The sequence below is a fragment of the Sturnira hondurensis genome, unplaced genomic scaffold, assembly GCF_014824575.4.
Source record: "Sturnira hondurensis isolate 20B ecotype Veracruz unplaced genomic scaffold, ASM1482457v3 Scaffold0020787, whole genome shotgun sequence".
In the NCBI taxonomy this organism is placed as follows: Eukaryota; Metazoa; Chordata; class Mammalia; order Chiroptera; family Phyllostomidae; genus Sturnira; species Sturnira hondurensis.
In genome coordinates, this window is record NW_028093418.1 from 3772793 (window position 1) to 3791291 (window position 18499).

At 43.8% G+C, this 18499-nt stretch overlaps 2 protein-coding genes across 3 annotated transcripts in view; one reads left to right on the top strand and one right to left on the bottom strand.

The window, feature by feature from the left end:
• Nucleotides 1-2495: 2495 nt before the first annotated feature.
• On the bottom strand, nucleotides 2496-8842 carry KIAA1143 (KIAA1143 ortholog). Its single transcript, XM_037030488.1, has 3 exons — nucleotides 8657-8842; nucleotides 4519-4663; nucleotides 2496-3861 (listed from the first exon to the last, which is right to left on the bottom strand). The coding sequence occupies exons 1-3, from the start codon at nucleotides 8762-8764 to the stop codon at nucleotides 3650-3652; spliced, it is 465 nt and encodes a 154-aa protein (XP_036886383.1). The 5' UTR covers nucleotides 8765-8842; the 3' UTR covers nucleotides 2496-3649.
• Nucleotides 8839-18499, top strand: part of KIF15 (kinesin family member 15) — a 48513-nt gene continuing 38852 nt past the window's right edge. For both annotated transcript variants that reach the window (XM_037030486.1, XM_037030487.1), the window contains exons 1-5: nucleotides 8839-9040; nucleotides 10544-10586; nucleotides 11093-11276; nucleotides 13291-13367; nucleotides 17800-17837. In XM_037030486.1, the coding sequence (XP_036886381.1) occupies nucleotides 9022-9040; nucleotides 10544-10586; nucleotides 11093-11276; nucleotides 13291-13367; nucleotides 17800-17837 (361 nt within the window). In that variant the 5' untranslated portion in view covers nucleotides 8839-9021. The remainder of the gene's footprint in view (nucleotides 9041-10543; nucleotides 10587-11092; nucleotides 11277-13290; nucleotides 13368-17799; nucleotides 17838-18499) is intronic.

Sequence of the window (18499 nt, forward strand, 5' to 3'; positions counted from 1 at the left end):
TGGCTACTAATTTTGACTTTTGACATTTTTTGATGAATCTGTCCAACCTCACTTATGTATTTGTTCCCTACAGCTGTTATAACCGATTGTCACAAGCTTGGTGGCTTAGAGGAACAGACATGCATTCTTGAGTTCCAGAGCCAGAGTGTATCAGGCTGAAGTCAGGGTATGGGCAGGGCTACACTCCCTCCGAAGAATTCAGGAGACTGTGTTCCTTGTTTCTTCCAGCTCCTGGCAGCTCCTGGCAGCTCCTGGCTCGCTTTGGCTTGTAGCTGCACCATTCCAATCTCTTGCCTGTCTTCACATTGCCTTCTCTGTGTCTAACCTCCCTCGGCCTGGTGGCTCTTAGATAATCTAGTTTTACCTATTTAGTTCAAGAGCTTTAAGTTAAACACATCTGCAAAAACTTCACCATGGAGGAGAACATGCACAGGTTCCAGGGCACGGGACCTATCTCTTCGGAGGCTGCCCTCCAGGCTGCAACTTACTACTGTGGCATTTGCCAGGTGGTGATTTTTCTGTTTCCACCATTCCTTTTTTCTCACACTTGTTTAATAGTTGATTTATAGCTGTAAGAATTTTTATTATGTGAGTTGCAATCTACTATTAGCTTTTATTTTCTTGTTCGTTTCAGATTTGGCCACTGGTAATTAGCATTCTATAAAGACCTACCCCTTCTCCCCCATTTATGTCCTTTTGACACATTCCCATTCTTCTCTGAATACCTTCTTTTTTTTTTTTTTTATGTTCAGGTGGTTTATTTGGTTTCTTTTTTTTTTTTAGATTTTATTTATTTATTTATCCTTAGAGGGGAAGGAGAGAGAGAGAGAAACATCAATGTATGGTTGCTTTTTGTGCGTCCCCTGCTGGGAGTTGGCCTGCAGGGAACTGGCCTGCAACCCAGGCATGTGCCCCGACTGGGAATCAAACCGCGATCCTCTGGTTTGCAGGCCTGTGCTCAATCCACTGAGCTACATCAGCCAGGGCTTTCTGCATACCTTCTTTCTTTCTTTCAGGCACAGGATGTTCCAGGCTCCTCTTTTTGCTACCCTGGCCTCCGCTTGGGGACCACGTTATTGGCCTACCTGTCTAGCCCTGCTCATATGCCCCCTTCCCAAGGAGCAGTGGGGGAGTACAATCTTCTCTGGCCCCAAATTCATCTTTGTCAGCAAAACAGATCCTGTCGTTAGCTGAACCCACTGTTCTTAGAAACAATTCACACTGAGGCTGCTCGGCAGATCTCACAGGCTGTCGTACCTCGGTCTTTCATCACAAGATGTGCTTCCTGGCTGATAACTCTTACAATTGTATTGTTAGAAATATTACCTATGGTAAAGACTTCAATGTGATAAATTTCAAGATTTAGGACCTGCTCTGGCTGAGTAGCTCAGTGGGTTAGAGTGTTGCCCCGATATATGACAAGGTTGCAGGTTTGGTCCCCAGTCAGGGCACATACGAGAATCAACCAGTGAGTGCATAAATGAGTGGAACAACAAATCAGTCTTTCTCTCTCCCCCTCCTCTCTAAAAATCAATTAATAAAATTTTTTAAAAATATTCAAGACCTTTTAAATGGTCTTATTATTTAAATTTTTTATTTCACTTATTGTGATTCTAACAAATAGGCTTTTTGTCAGCATTTCTCAAGTTTGAGTGAGCATTGGAACCACCTGGCAGACCTGTTACAGAGAATTCTGGGTCCTGACCCAACCCTTTGAGGTTCACTGGGCAACCCTGAGAGTTCGCATTGTTAAGTTCCCAAGGTGTGCAGGACCCTCACCTTTAAGAACCACTGGTCTGTTAACAAACAAAACAATGGCCACAAACCACCACCCCCAACAAAATAAACGCATCAGAGAAACGGTGTCATTCATTCTAACCATATTTATAATCCTCTTAATATTCTCAGTATTGTTCTGGGTACTGAGGACATTGTGGTAAATAAAACAAAGTTCCCACCCTCAAGATTCCCACCTCTAGGTAAAGACATGAAAATTCATAGTGATTAAAACAGTGTGATGTTGGTAGGAGCAGATACAGGCATGATGCAGACCAGGAAAAGGCTTATGTAACAAGTGAGTGTTCATTAAGGACAACTGCAGAATGCCTTCAGGCCCCGGCTGTATAACTGAGAGGCAATTTCAGGGCTCCCAGCCCACTTACACGATCACTTTTGAGTATTCTTTACACTGGTTCTGAAAATGGGGAGAGACAGATGTGGTATGAAATTCGTAACTCCTGATGGTTGCAGCCAGTGACGGTTCTGGCTGACTCGCAGTAATAAGGAAAACTGTTAGGATGTTAAGCAGGATCTTGAAAGGCTCTGGCTTTTTTGTGTTTCTCCCCCAAATGAGAAGTCTCCCATTCAGATGATTTTTCAGGTGAGAAATAGATAAGGTCCTAGAATAATTAATTATCCAAGGAAAAAGGTATATACCAAAATAAATTCCAGAGGGAACAAAGTTTAAAATGTAAAAAATAAAAACAACAAGAGAATCCAAGTAATCCAAAGATTCTTTATCTGATACAGAGACCAACAACAAAAAGGACTGATAGATTACATAATTTACAAATGAGAGAAATATGACTATACTGATGGGAAATCAACAAAAAATTAATTGGACAAAGAAATACAAAATGGTCTGTTAAACAGCTTGGTCTCCCTGGTAAATCACAGAAAATGTCCATGACACTGAACTAGCGAACACCACTTCAGTGCATCAAATGGACAGAAATGAAAAGACTGGTTCTAGCCTATGGCTGGTGCACTGTAACCATGGATGAGGCGACGCATAACATGGTAAAAACCTCTTTACAAAGCAATTTGAAAGTAAGCATCAAAAGCTTTAAAACTATTCAAATGCTTTTCATAATAAATGTAAATGAAACCATTATGCTATATGCCTTAAACTTATACAGTGATTTATGTCTATTTCTCAATAAAACTAGACAAAGGTTCACGCTTGCCAAATCTGTCCTTTTGTATCAAAAAACCTAGTAGCTTTATTAAGCAGACTTCGCTTTTATCTCTCTCTTTTTAGTTTTACCGACAGTCACCATGTTCTACAATAGACCCTAAGTTGTATCCAGATCATCTGTATTAGATCCTTACCTGTACAGGACCCACCTGTATCTGTTAACCTACCGGAACTCTCACACGGCTACTATTAGCAGGAGGTAGGGAAGTGTTCTTAACTAGACACATTATTGTCTCCTCCACCCAAAGTGGGGTTTTGCTAATGAGAGAGATACAATAAGGGTTCTTAATTACAAAATTAAATTAATGTAGCCATTAATGTCAGGTGTTTGAATTTTACTAACCTGGAAAAATACTCAAAATAGAATGTTAAGGGAGAAGCGCATAGAGGATACAATACAGTCTCGGTTTTGTTAAAAAATTGTAATTTACATACATACACACCCCAGACGGGAATTAACCAAGTGCTAATACTGCACAAGTTAATGTCTACAGATTTAGCATTTCAAGTCAAAGGAGTACTGATGAATAGACAGAGTTTTTATCTTACTCATTTTTTTTGCATTTTCTAAATTGTCTGTAATGCACTTGTATTATCTTTATAATAGGAAAATATTATTTTTAAAAACACCCCATATGCTTCTAAAGACTAAGCCCAAAATGTTTATACGTATTAATTTTCATCATCACTGTCAAAAGAAAGGAGGCTACTGTTTTTGACTTGCTTTTGTGAGTTCTTTTTAACTGGTTCCTGCTTATTTACTTCATGTTCGCTTGTCTTTTTCTTTTTTGAGCTTGCTGTTAAACCTGAGTATTTTTCATCTGGGGAACGCTTGACTGGTTTTCGATACATGATTCTTCCATCAGCTGAAGCTGGTTCTTCGTCTGCAGCAAAAACAAAGAACCTTTTGTTTCTGAACCTTTTTATCCTCACTGTTTTGCCTTTATCAGAGAATCACATGGCAAGAAAACCTTACACTGTATTTAAGGAAAACCTGGACTGGGTTCAGTTTGATCTTCCCCACTGCCGCCAGCTACATGCAGACCCTCGGTGAAAACTCACTGACCTGCTCCATAACACTGTCGTCCCAAATTAATTACAGCAAGGCTGCGTTTTTAACTATTTTGAAAAGTGGCTGTAACTCCATTTTCCCCTGAAGCAATGCAATACGTAGTTACAAATAATAAAGAATATACTACGTAGCATACCACACTCCAGGCACTAATTACATAGATCTCTGTTGACTAGTTTATGAACCTAACCACCTTTTTTTTTTAAGGAACAAAATGTTTTTACTTAAATTCACACTTATCCTCATAACAACCCTATAAGGCAGGCACAATTACTATCCCCATTTTACAGATGAGGTCACCAAAGTTGAGAGGTGAAATAACTTGTTCAAGGTCACGCATCTGGCATGTGTGAAAGCCAAAGTTTGAACCTAGGACTGCCTCCTTTAAACGTACCACACTATTATATAAAGTAACGTCATACTCCTGGCTCCTTAAATGGTTACAAAGACTGACTACACTCAGACTTACCTGCTTTGGCAGCCTTTATTTCTGCTTTAATTTTCATGACTTCTTCAGCTGACAGGTCTCCCTTTTTTAAAATCACCACTTGAGGCTGCTCATCTTCTTTGTCACTGTGGTCACCATCTTCATCTGGAAGCTGAGGCTGGATTCTCTAGGGCACAACACACACAATTTGTAGGTCACTAACCCGGAACCAAATACAGCCGCTGTCTCTATGAGCAACTGTAATTACTAAGATCAGAAGGGTAACTTCATTGACGAAATGTGTTTGGCAACGAATTTTCAAGTCACTCTGAAGAGCGACTTGCCAAGTAGGGAGGCACTCTGGCTGCCAGCTACCCCGGGGTGCCCATGCCAAGGGATCAGTCACCCCAGCCGCAGTGCCCAGTGCTACGCCAAGTACAGAAAGCAGCAAGTAAAAGGTACTCTTTTCCCCACCTCTGCTCATCTCTCCTCCAAACAGCCTGTTTAGGAGATAGCCTATTAGCCACTTCCTAAGTGTGTAAAAACACGGTACACACAGTATTGTGTGTACACACAGGTCACTGTACATACTGCAGTGTGATGTGCTTTGATTTTTTAAAAGATTTTATTTATAGCCCTGGCTGGTGTAGCTCAGTGGATTGAGCATGGGCCTGTGAACCACACGGTCGAGGTTCGATTCCCAGTCAGGGCACATGCCTGGGTTGCAGCCAGTTCCCAGCAGGGACTCACGAGAGGCAACCATACATTGATACTTCCCTCCTTCTCTCCTTCCCTTCCCCTCTAAAGATAAATAAATAAACTCTTTTTAAAAAGAGTTTGTTTATTTATTTTTTAGAGAAGGGGGAAGGGAAGCAGAAGGAGAGGGAGAGAAACATTGGTGGGTGAGAGAATCACTGGTGGGTTACTTTTTGTACAAATCCCAACTGGAGATCACCTGCAAACCTGGCATGTGCCACATCCTAGAATTGAACTGGTGACTTTTCAGTATGTAGCCGAGGCTGGTGTGCTTTCTTTTCTTTTTAAATTATGAATTTCCCAAACATAGAAAGTATAAAGAATAACAGAAATCATATACTCACTATATACGTGTAACATTTAGCCAGTTGATTCAGATTTTTTAAATACGTCAGGTACCATAAAAGCCCCACCCCCTAACTTTTTATTCAAACACTATCTTTGCACAATACCTTGAGATACATATGGAAGAATCTATTTTTAAAAATCAGTGCCTATTACTTCATTATATGATCCCCTCATGATCTGACCGGTACCTTATAAATAAAACGTTTTGCTTGTTTCTAGTTTTTTCCCACTGTGATAAAAATTATTCACATGTTTTGGTTCACTTTTGCAAACTTACATATAAGATGAATTCTTGGTAGTGGAACTGCTGGGTTGATTGAAAGTCTTGCACATGGCCACACATTATGCAAGCAGCTAATCGTGTTAGTCACCCTCTCACAGAGCCCTCCTTGTCCCCCACACTGGACAATGTGTCGCTCTGGCCTCGCCCTGTCACCAGAGAATTATCCTCCACCATGCCCAGCCACTGAGCTCCAGCCAGCTTTGCGTAATGCAGACCCACGAGCACATCAGCGCCTGGGCCCACCCTCCCTCTACAGCCCTCAGTGCCCAGGAAACCCCTCTGACCTGCCTACCTCCTGCTTAAGCTATGCCCTTGACCTAGATCCTCTAGAAGCCCTTCCCTGATCACACCTGCCCCTCCTCACGCTGCGCACAGGGCTCACAGGTAGCTTCGCACACTGCGTTATCGATGTTTTCCTCTCCGCCCCACTAAATGGCCGCCTGTATCTAAAAACACAGAGTCTCTCGAACAGCAGGGACAAGAAATGTTTGCTGATGTATTCTTGAATGGCCAACAAGATGGAAAACGATGAACTTTACTCACACATTCGTCTGTTTTGTCTACATCCCATGTCTGCTCCATCACCCGACACGGGTGCTCCTTTAATGACACCTGTTCACTAATTGTGCATGAGTGCTGCCTATTGGCCTCTGAAAGTTTCCAATAAATGACCACAAACAAGTAGGTAATTAATAACTACTTTTAGCTGAGGAAAGGGGACGTGAAATAAAATCATTCCTGCTGTTCATTACAATGAGATAGAGAATCATTACTTCTTTTTTTATATTTTATTTATTTATGTATTTATTTTTTTTTAGAGAAAGGGGACGGGAAGGAGAAAGTGGGAGAGAAACATCAATGTGTGGTTGCCACTCATGTGTCTCCCACTGGGAACTGGCCTGCAACCCAGGCATGTGCCCTGACTGGGAATCGAACCAGCGACCCTTTGCTTCACAGGCCCGCACTCAATCCACTGAGCTACACCAGCCAGGGCGAGAATCATTACTTCTGACTTTTTGTTTATACAACTGGCTGGAAGACAAGAGAAACGACCGAGGAACAGTGGCAGCAACCGGAGGACTGTGCAAAGCCACCCCTGAATTAGCTCTCCATAAGGTAGATAAGGCAATTTAGAACTCAGTTGATTACATAAGAAACTATTTTCTTCTTGTTGACAGATCACTAGAACGCTGGTTATATTGCCAAACCAATTAAAGATGAAGTTTGCTTCACAAACCAAGGAACGTGGGTTGTCTCTTTAAGAAAAATCTGTTGACTAAATCAGCCCAAAGAGTGGGCTGAAAAGCTTGATTGAAAAGCTTTTCCTTCCCGAGTTCTCCTAAGACAGCCTTCTGAACTACAGTCGTTAAGGTGTTAACTATGAACACGATCACCACTAGGACTCAGGCAAACTAGAAACTTAGGTCTCACATTTTCAGCATTGCTGAATCCATGTCCCTTTTTCAAACCTCTTCCTCTATGCCATCATGCCCATTGTTGGTCCTGGGAATCAGTCACTCCCTGATCACATCACCCCTAACCAAAAACGGCTCCTTCTCACCTACCGAATAGTACACGTGGCCTCACCTCCAACAGCCCCTCAATCACCTTTACACACATTCCACAACTCACCCCCTCTATACTTTTACCCATGCTGCTCCTTCCATCCCTACCTGCTGACCTAGCCACACTCTGGATCCAACCTAAACATCCCCTCCTCCAGGAAGCCTTGCCTGATGACAACCAGAGTCATCTAACCAATGTAACTTGTCACCCACTATAGTGCCAGACCCTGTGCTAGGTGGTGGGGAAAAAAACAGAGGCATTAAGACACTAACACAGGAGAGCAAGTAATTGCAACGCAAAACCATATGAATTATTACAGATGATATAGACAAAGTGAAGAAGAGAGGAGGAATAACTTCAAAAAGCGTCAGAGGCCACGACCTCTGAAGGCAGACACGAGGCCAGCAGGGAGGGAGGGGTTAAAGAATACTGCATTTGGGGATCCCATCTCTTGGGCCTTTCAGAGCCTGGCACAGTGCCTGGGATTAACACATACTCCCTGAATTGAGTAATTTCGAGTAAGTCAGTCTGTCTCTTAAGCTCTAAGTGCCTTGAGGGGTGGGTCTTAGTGCAAGTGCCAGACACGAAGTGCTAAATGAGTAAATTCTTTATTTCTCCACACATCCCCTGAGCCCAACAGGCTCTTCCTAGTAGAGGGGCAGGTCTGGGTGTGAACCAGTTAGGGTTGAAGACTGGGAGGGCTCCAAAGTTGACTCACTGATCCCACCCCTAAACTATTCAGATGTGGCATTTGCATACTTTTTTTCTCATGTTAAAAAAGCAAAGCACAGGAACGGATCCAGAGTATTCCTCCAAAGATGTTCCAGACTCAAGGCCCACGACGTCCGGTCATTCATCAAGTGGCGTCAGTTTATCTGGAAAGCCAGACGACACTACCATCCACGTTGCTAATTTTGGGTTTGGGAAAAAGCTAGTGAGAAAGAGACAGGAAAGTGATCTTTCTTCAACCTCTACCAGGGGACGTGGCTCTTTACCTGCTTCCAGGCGTTGTCGAGAACTGAGCAGACCCCTGAAAACGATAAAGAGTTTCCTGGGCACAAGAGGCTGTAGTCGTTCGACCAGCCTGGGGTCCGAGGCCCCCTCGGATCAAGGGCCGCCGCGGGTGTGACTGGGGAGTGACCTGTCAGTGCCGGGCCTTCAAGGCTAAGCAGATGCCGGAAGCGGCGGGGCGGGAGCGTTTGGGCGCCGCGACCGGCCCGGGCTCACCTTCGTCTCCACCGTGGGCCCTTCCCTGTAGCCGACGCGCTCCTTGAAGCGGGCCAGGAACGCCGGCTCGGCTGGCCGCACGTAGGACACCTGGTTCCGTTTGCTCATGGTTGCTCAGGGGAAGACGGATCCCCCGCGTCGCCTCGAGACGTTCGGGGACGTCGGCGCCCACCGTGACGTCACGCCGGCCCAGCCTCCCGGCGCACGGCCGGGCAACATGGCGGCTTCGGGTCCGGCGTCAACGTCTGAAGAGGGCGCCAAATTCAAATTCGCGGCCATCTTGAGCGAGCGGAATCCCGGCTCGCAGCGCGCCTGGAGGTGTGGGCATCCCTGCGTTGGTCTCGGGATCCGGGGGTGAGGGCGCCATGGCGCCCGGCTCCAAAAGTAAGTATGGAGCCCCGGGCTTCGTTGCCCAGTCCCGCCCCCGCCCCCAAATACAGGCTGGAAAGAATGGCCGCCCCCGCCTCCCGCCGGGCTCCCCGCTGGGCATGAAAGCGGGGAGCCACCTGAGCGGCTGAGGGCGCTGGAATCTCCTGGTCCCTTGAAGACCCTGATGGAACAGCTTTCTTCCCCTTGGGCTGGGCAGTGAACCAGACACGCGGCTGTCCCGGAGCGAGCCTCGTTCTTCCTCCCCTCCCCGCGCGCTTTGGAGCTGGCCTCTTCCAGCGCTCGGACCGCCGCCTCTCTCGGTTCCCTGGCCTGAGGCTCGGACCTGGCTGTCACCACCTTCAGGCTCTGTCCACATCTCTCGCCTTCCAAAGGGGCGAAAGTGACCGTGGTCCCAGCGCGTCTCTCTCCTGGGAGGGCTGTAGACTCGATCCACGGAGCCACCCCAGCCAGGGCGGACTTTCACCTTTCTTACGGAATTTTCCAAAGTTTCCTTCAGTTGATTTCTCTTTCTTTGCTGTTTGCTCTTAGGGCCATTTCTAGAGACTTTAAACGGTTTTTATTTTTTATTGCACTAGTTTCACTGAGCAATGGGTCAGTGGAATTCCTCAACTGTGGTGCTAGCCATTGATCTCGCATTTTTAAAAAAAGATTTTATTTATCTTTAGAGGGAGTGGAAAGGAAAGGGACAGAGAGGGAGAGGAAGTATTGATCTGTAGCCTCACTCACGCCCTGGACCAGGGACCTGGCCCACAACCCAGGCTTGTGCCTGACTGGGAATCAAACCAGGGCTGTTCACTTCACAGGACAGTGCTCAGAAACCACTGAGCTACGCCAGGCAGGGCTCTGGCTTTGTAAAAACAGAATCACACTGCCTGCTGGGTGAGAATAGATGGGAGCTGGGCGATGAGGGAATGAGAGAAGCAGGGAGATGGACTGTTGTAGTCACTAAAGTAAGGGCCGTTGCTGGCTTGAGTCCACGTAGTCGCGGCGGTGGGTTTGACAGGTTGCAGGGTTCTGGATGTATGTTGGAGGTAGGTCCAAGACCGGCTAACAGACTGGGTGTGAGTATGAGAAGGAACTGGTTCGAACTGACAGGTCTGGGCCTTTGGAACTGGAAAGGCGCGGCTGGCGTTAATTGAGGTGAAGCCTGGCGGGGGTTGGGGGGTGATCAGGCGCTCGGTTTCAGACACATTTTCAAAACTTGCCTGTTGGACATGGAATTGGAGATGTCAAGTAGGCAATAAATGTGGTTCCAGGAGAAGGTCTAAATGTGGGAATCATCAGTATACACACAGCATTTAAAACCATGAGGCTGAACGTGGTCACCAGTGGAGTGGGCGTGGTCAGAGCAGAGGAAGACCAAGGCCAGGGCCCTGGAGCACCTGCTGTCAGGAGACTGAGGAGGAGTGTCAGCAACTGCAGAGCAGGCTGGGTGAAAACGGGGTTTTTATGTGGCACTTTTAAACACCTTCAATGACATCTTATCTTTTTTCCTAGATGAGTTACGCAGTGTGACAAATTGTCAGTCTAACCAGCCAAGGTAAGGAAAAATCTTGTTAGTGACACCAAAACAATTAGGGATGTAGTTTTTCTAAAATAACCACTTAGCATAGTAAGGGGTACTTGAAACAAGAGGTACTCATTCAGAACTAAGCTTGGACCTCAGCCACTTAGAAGTATTACATCTCCCCAGCCCCTGCCCTCTTACATTCCAGGCTGGAAGATGGAATCGGTGACATAATTCTCCCTTGGGTGACTCATTGTGTTATTGCTAATTGAGGGAGATTAGGGATAAGCAGTGCTTGGAGCTCCTTGGAATCAACTCCCTGTGAGCTGATTTCAAATAAAACCTTGTGAAGATGACTGTCCTGAAGCAAAGGAGTAAAGAGACCGTCCTGCAGGACGGCTGTAGGACGTGAATGGGGTAAATTGTCAGCATGGTTGGGGAAACTGTCCACGTAGGAGCACTAGAGGCAATATGAGCCGCAGATCCTTTTTTAGTGTTCATTTCTCCAGTGAACTCGGCTGCCGCGTTTTTGTCTTTAGCAATGAAGGTGATGCCATCAAAGTCTTTGTGCGGATTCGCCCACCTGCGGAGGGTTCCGGATCAGCTGATGGAGAGCAGAACGTATGCGTGTCCGCGCTCTCCTCCACGACGCTTCGGCTGCACTCCAACCCGGAGCCCCGCACCTTCACCTTTGATCACGTTGCTGGCATGGACGCTACTCAGGTAAGGGTGGTTTGGAACGTGTAAGATTTGTGAGGGTTTGTTTCTGGTCTGTTTAGTTTGATGGCTCTCAGATACGGCAAGTATTCCATAAATATTTTAAATTTAATTTTATTAAATAATTTTTCTTCCTTCATGAACCAGAACAACAAGCCTGCTTCCCAGCCCCTGTCCATCCGCTGATGGTGGTCATTGAAGCTGTGCTTTTCAGAGGCTCTCATGATTGATGAGCACAGTGGAGCTGCCTGGTATAAGGGGCGTGTCTTAGTCAACAGTGGCAGGTGTAATTAAAGTATTGTAACTCAGTGTCCCAAACGAAAAGCATTTTTCATGGTTCCCGGGGGTTGGGGGGTCCAAGACATCAAGGTCAGGAGGTCCAGGGTCTGGTGAGGACTCACTTCCTGGCTTATAGACACCTGCCTCCTCACTGTCCTCACTGGTAGAGAGATGGAAGGCGGAAGGGCGGGGAGAGAAGGGGAGAGCAAGGGAGGGAAGGAGACCCGGTCACCTCTCAAAGCCCTTCTCGAAATACCATCACTCTGGGGATCAGGGGTTCAACATACGCATTTTGGGGAGGACGCAAACATTCAGTCTGTAACAGGGAGTGAGAGATTTGAGATTACTATGCTGTCAATAATTGCTTCTCTAATTAAGGACAATTTATTTCACATCAAGTCAGCAGCACCATCCAATGGAACTTTCTGCAGTGATGGAAATGTTCTGTATTTGTACTGTCTGTCACAGTAGCCTGTAACCACGTGGGGCTATTTAAAGATGAAATAAAATGTAAAATTCAGTTTCCCAGATAAAGCAGCCACCTGTGGCTGTTGAGTACTTGAATTGTGGCTAGTTCATCTGATGACCTGACTTCTAAATTTTATTGAATTTTGGTTAACTTAAATTTAACTTGTCACATGTGGCTCATGGCTGCTCAACTGGACATCCCAGCTCTTGATTACTCCCTGCACTCGTGGACGTTTTCGGTGAGACATTTAAATCTTCAGTTGTTTTATTGTTTTTTATTTTCATCTAGGGCATGGCTGGACAATGGAAATATAAAGTGAGCCACATGTATAATTTAAAACATTCTAGTAGCCACATAAAAAAGATTTTTTTAAAAAACAGCCCTGTCTGGTGTGGCTCAGTGGATTGAATGCTAACATGCGAACCAAAGGGTCACCAGTTCAATTCCCAGTCAGGGCACATGCCTGGCTTGCAGACCAGGTACCCGGTGTGGGGGGGTGTGATGGGCAACCACACATTAATGTTTCTCTCCTTCTCTCCTTCCCTTCCCCTCTCTAAAAATAAACTAAAAATAAATAAAATCTTATTAAAAAACCAAAAAGTAAAATTTATTTTATTTTATTTTAATTAATTTTAATTCTGTATTTTATTTAACCCAGTATACCCAAAATATCCTTTTAGCATGTAATCAACATATACCAAGTTATTGATGAGCTATTTTCTTTTTCTTTTTTTTCCATGCTCAGCCTTCCAAATGAGGGGTTACACTTTCAACACATCTCAGGTTGGAGTGGCCATACCTCAGGTGCTCAGTAGCCACATTTGGCTCATGGCTACTCTATTAGACGGTGCAGGTCTAGGAGTTCATGCTTTGTTGATAAAACTGCATGTATTTATATGTTACAATGAAAATAAAAATGAGATTCACAAGTACAAGTTTGTGAGAAAAGCACTGACGTACGTATCGGGCTGTACATTTTGTGCTAATACAAGTGTAGCTACCTGCGACATGCTGAACAAAGTTCTGTGTGCTGTCCCGATGTGAGCTGTAGATCTCCAGGTGTGGAGATTAGTGGACACAAAGGTGTTTCAGCTTTTGTTGATTTAGTGTTTTAGCCTTTTTTCTACAGTGGGTGGAATACCCCTGTTATCACAAGTGTTAAATGTTAAAAAATTTAAGCACACTACATTTATTGTTATATTTGAGATGCAGTTTAGGAAAAATATTTTTGTTTTTATGAAATGTTAACATACTTGGTGCTTACCTTTGCAGGAGTCTGTGTTTTCAGCCGTGGCCAAAGGCATTGTGGAATCGTGCATGAGCGGTTACAACGGCACCATCTTTGCATAGTAAGTTGCTGCGTGTGTCTTTATGCAAGGTTACAATGACAGGTGCTCCCCATGGCTGATGTAACAGAGTACCACAGACTTAGTGGTGAAACAACATAGATTTATTATCTCACAGTTCTCTAAGTCAGACGCTGGCACGACCTCACTGAGCTGAAATCAAGGTGTCAGCAGGGATGCGTTCCTTTCTGGAATCTCCAGGGGAGAATCTTTATTCTTCCCATGCAGGCCACTCGCATTGCTTGGCTTACAGCTCCCTTTCTCTGTCTTCAAACCCAGCAGCATGCAACCTCAGCTCTTCCTTAGTCACATCACCCTCTAACTAGAGATGGGACAGGTTCTCTCACTTTAAGGACTCATGTGATTAGATTGCCGCCACCTACATGATCACCTGGAGAAGTGTGTCTGCTTATAACAGGTTCTCAGATAAAACCATTTAGTTACAACTTTGGTAAGGTGCCACAGGAACTCAACTCTTATATATTGATTAGCCTACGGTAAAACTGGTGTTGTTATATGTCAGTTTCACTTAGAGTCGCAGAACCTATTGACATTAAGTGAGGACTTACTGTATTTGGAATTCTGTAAGGAAGATTCATCATATATATATACACACACGCAAGCACATACATATATGTAGGTATATATTTGTATATCATGGACATATACATTTATAATTGGGTAATATTATTTTTAGTACTATATTATGTTTATCTTGTTGCTCATGTTGTTCTAGCTTGGCCATTGGAGCTGTTTGAGGTTTATTTCTGTGTCCCGTGGACGTATCACATCCATTTGGGTTTTTTAGCACTTGCCTACTTTCTGGTGCTATAAGATGCTCTTGGCTCATCTTGTATTTTCCCTGTCCCAGGCCTAAGATCTGCCATTTGCCAAAGAGCCCTGATTGCTTTAACTGGAGAATGGTGCTAAGGAACTGAGATCTGGGTACTAGGTGTGTTTGTTGCTGCTGGGGTATCTGCTTCTGGGCCTTCTCAGACAGAGCTAGGTACCATAGATGCTAAGTCATGCCTACAGATGTATGTATAGTTGCTTCTTTGTCTCTGCATTTGCATCTGTATTAAGCTAAACGACAGTTCATGCTGATGTCTCTGACTCTAATACAAAGATTTAGAATCCACATGGGTTCATGCTAGCCTTTCTTGTTTCTCTGTCAGCTAGCCGTGCTGACCGTGAGAAACCTGGCTCCCGCCTTTTCTCTTCCATGTATCTCTTTGTTCAACTACAGTACCCCTGTGAGAAACAAGTTTACCGAGTACAATGTTTATGTACCGATCCTTTAATTCTTTTAAGCCTTACAATTTCCAGTCAAAGCCCCATTTTCTACAGTTACGTAGGTCAGCTCCTCCTCTGCCCATCATCCCCTGCAGTGCAGCTGGATGCACCCCCTTCCCAGGCCTCTGACATCCTGGTCCAAGTGTTTGGCTTGTTGATTGCATTTGCAGGCTCTAAAGTTCATCCTTTGTAGTGTACAGTTGTGTAGTGTTTTCACAAATGCAGGCAGTCACGTATTTACCACCCAGTGCTGAAGAGAACAGTTCCTACCGTTCGTCCCCTCTGCAGTCACCCACGCCCTCCCCTACTCCTGCCGTCCGGGTTATAATAATGTGTTTGACACTCCTTTGTCTTTGCCTTCGTGGAGTGCCATACGAAGGGAATCACAGTGTATGTGGCCTTTTGGATTGGCTTTTTTCTTCTTGGTGAAATGCATTTAGGATTCATCTGTAAGTTGAATAGATGTTGTTGAATACATTGTTGTTGAATACATCAATAGCATATTCCTGTTTTTCTGACTAGTATTTTATTGTATGGATGTACCACAGTTTGTTTATCCATTTTCTTGCTAGACGATGTCTTGGTTGCTTCCAGTTTTTAGTGGTTATATGTAAAGTTGCTACAAATATTAGAACATTGGAGAGATGACCCTGAATTTGTAAATGTTGGCAAGCCTTAAAATAATGCCAGAGACTTAATGTCGGAACATAAGCTGGAGGTCCAGATCCAGAGAGCACTGAGACAACCTTGGCAGTTACTCCAGGTGAATTTTAGGATTGTTCCATACATAGAAATGACATTGGAATGTAATTATTTTTTTCCTTTTTTCCAGCAATAGACTTTAAGCATTAAAATTTTTAAAGCTGTTTAAAATTTTAACTTTAGTTATAATTGACATACAATATTATATGAGTTTCAGATGTACAAAATGGTGATTCAACATTCACATATCGCAAGAAGTGACCACCACAATATGTCCAATACCCATCTGCTACTGTACAGTTTCAAGATGTTAATGACTGTATTTCCTATGCTGTGCTTTACATCTCCTTGACTGATTTTACCCCCTTTTGATCATCCCTAGCAATAGACTTTGTTTTTTCATCTTCACCCAAGGACATGCTTATTGATTTGAGAGAGAAGGGAAGGAAGCATGAAAGAGGGGAGAGAAACATCGTTCAGTTGCCCCGTGTACATGCCCCGACCAGGGACCACGCTGCAACCTAGGCATGTGCTCTGACCAGAAATGGAACCTCAACCTTTTGGGTCACAGGACGACACTCCAGCCAACTGAGCCACACTAGCCAGGACACTAGCAATAGACTTTTTATTTTTATATTTTATTTTTAGAGAGAGGGGAAGAGTGGGAGAAAGAGGGAGAGAAACACTGATGTGAGAGAGAAACATCAGTTGCCTCTCCTACACGCCCCGTCTAGGACCAGACCCGCCACCCAGGCCTATGCTTCTAGCAGGAATTGAACTGACGACCTTGCACTTGGCACTTCAAGGGACACCCAACCAAGCCACACTGGTCAGGGCCCTAGCAATAGACTTTTATATTTTATTTATAACTAGAAGTTTTTAATAGGAAGTAGTAAATTATATAATTCATTTTGAGGAGCTGATGCTTTCTGTATAGGTGTGTGCCTCGATTCATCTATCATTGGCTCAAAACATAAGAAAATGAAAAATAAGTTTAAAGCTTAGCTTCATATTGTAGATACATTTTTCCTTGAAAATTTGCCTTTGCCTTTTGTAATTCTTTAATTGCATTCAGCAGAGCAAAATGTTCTCTTGAGCAGAGAGGCATATAACTTCTCATTTTTCTTCTCAAGAGAAGAAATATTTTTCTTCCCACGGAATTCTCTGAGTGGTAAAATTAAAAAATGAGTTTGAAATAACAGCTACCATTGCCCGAAGTCATATATCTTTAGAGGTCATATGTCTTTAGAAGACCCTCTAGGCACACTAATCATAATGTTTAATTTGTGGCGTATTAATTAAAAACTTAATGGAAATTGCGTTTGTAGTTGAGGGAAGAAATGAAAAGCCCTTCGAGAGAAACAGTGACTTAGCTGCTGGGTGAGCACACGTCCTGGTCTTCCCGAGACAGCCGGACTCTAGAGTAATAGTCAGCACGGTCCCCTTCGCTCCTCAGTGGGGGACTCGATAGTCTCCATTCTCGTTCTGAGTTACCAAAGAACTTTTCTTCCCTACTTCCACAAGAAGGGTAAATATAAATAACTAGGCCATACTGTTTTCCAGCTTTCAGGGCATTGAAGCAAAAAGTAAATTCAAAATCTTATATTTGTGCTATAAATCCAAGCTAAAGGCATTTGATATCCTGACAGACCTCTGTCTCCAACATAAACTTGGAGTTTGTTACCGCTATTCCTTAGGGCAGCTGAGGAGCTGAGGCCCCTACACACAAACCCTCAGCCTACAGCCTGGCCGGGAAGCTCGGTTGGTGAGAGCATCGTCCAGACACACCAAGGTTGGGGGTTCAATCCCCGGTCGGGGCGCATCCAAGGATTAACCAATGAATGCATCAATTCGTGGAATGACAAATCAATGTTTCTCTCTCAAAGCAGTAAATAAAATGTAATTTTTTAAAAATTAAGGCTTATAACATAAGGACTTTAAAAATTGCTTTATTTTTAAGTGAAGACATTTTAGTATCTTAAAGGCAGAATTTAGGAAAGAAATTGCTGCATTATTTAAAATTGCAAAAACTGGAAACATAAGTCTAGTTCTGGTTAAATAAATTACACACTGAAGAATACTATGCAGCTAAAACAATGAAGTAGACCTCTATTGACTTAGGAAAACATCTGAGGTAGAATGGAGAGAGAAAAAACTTGGCTGTGGAGCAGGCACAGGGCATTGTCCCAGTGTTGTGTGCGAAGACCCTGGTGGCCGTGTCGTGTGACCCAAAGGTGATTGTTAGGCCACAGTGGGTGGCTCTGAGTGGGAGAAGAGGAGAGAGAGAAACGGGATCGTTCACTCTTTACCTGATGTAATTCAAAGAAAGGAAATCAGCTCTTTGTCGGGAAAATTTATACTGGAGTAGACCATATGAAAGTGGAGGGTAATCTTACAAATTCCACATGCAAAAATAATATATAACACATTCTTTTTACAGTGGACAGACTGGCTCAGGGAAAACATTCACTATGATGGGTAAGTAAATTAAAGATCAATGATTGCTAGCTTAATCTACTCTTCCTGTGATGATAGCACCTAGCTTATTTTGGGGGAAGGCATAATTTCTACACATACATAATATAAACCTCGTAAAATCAGGGGCAGTTCCCAGGCTTCTGTCCAATTTGAGTTCCATGACAGCAAAGTCTGTGTTAGCAGCTATGTTCCCAGTGTGCCCTATTCGTATGCCCTATGAATAATGCTGCAGTGAACATTTTTTCTTGCATGCGTCTTTTAAAGTCATTTCTGTTGGATACATATTTAGGAGTGGGGTTGCTGGATCATGGTATATGTGTATTCAGGTTAGTAAATACTGCCAACAGTTTTCCAAAGTGATGCATAGAGGTTACAGTGCTCCACATCCTTGTCCACACTTGAGACTATCCATTTGAAAATTTTAGCCATTCTTGAGGGTGTTTAGTATTCTCTCCTACGTGTTTTGTTTGCAGTTCCCTGATGTCTAATGTCAACTGAGCGCCTTCCATATGCTTATTGGATATTTGACTAGCTTCTCTGTAAAATGCCCATTCAAACTTTTTTCCATTTAAATAATTAACTTCTCTTTTTTTACTCAATTGTGGGGACTCTTTATAAGGTAGATATGGCCCTTTGTCTAAGATATAGATTACAGATTTTTC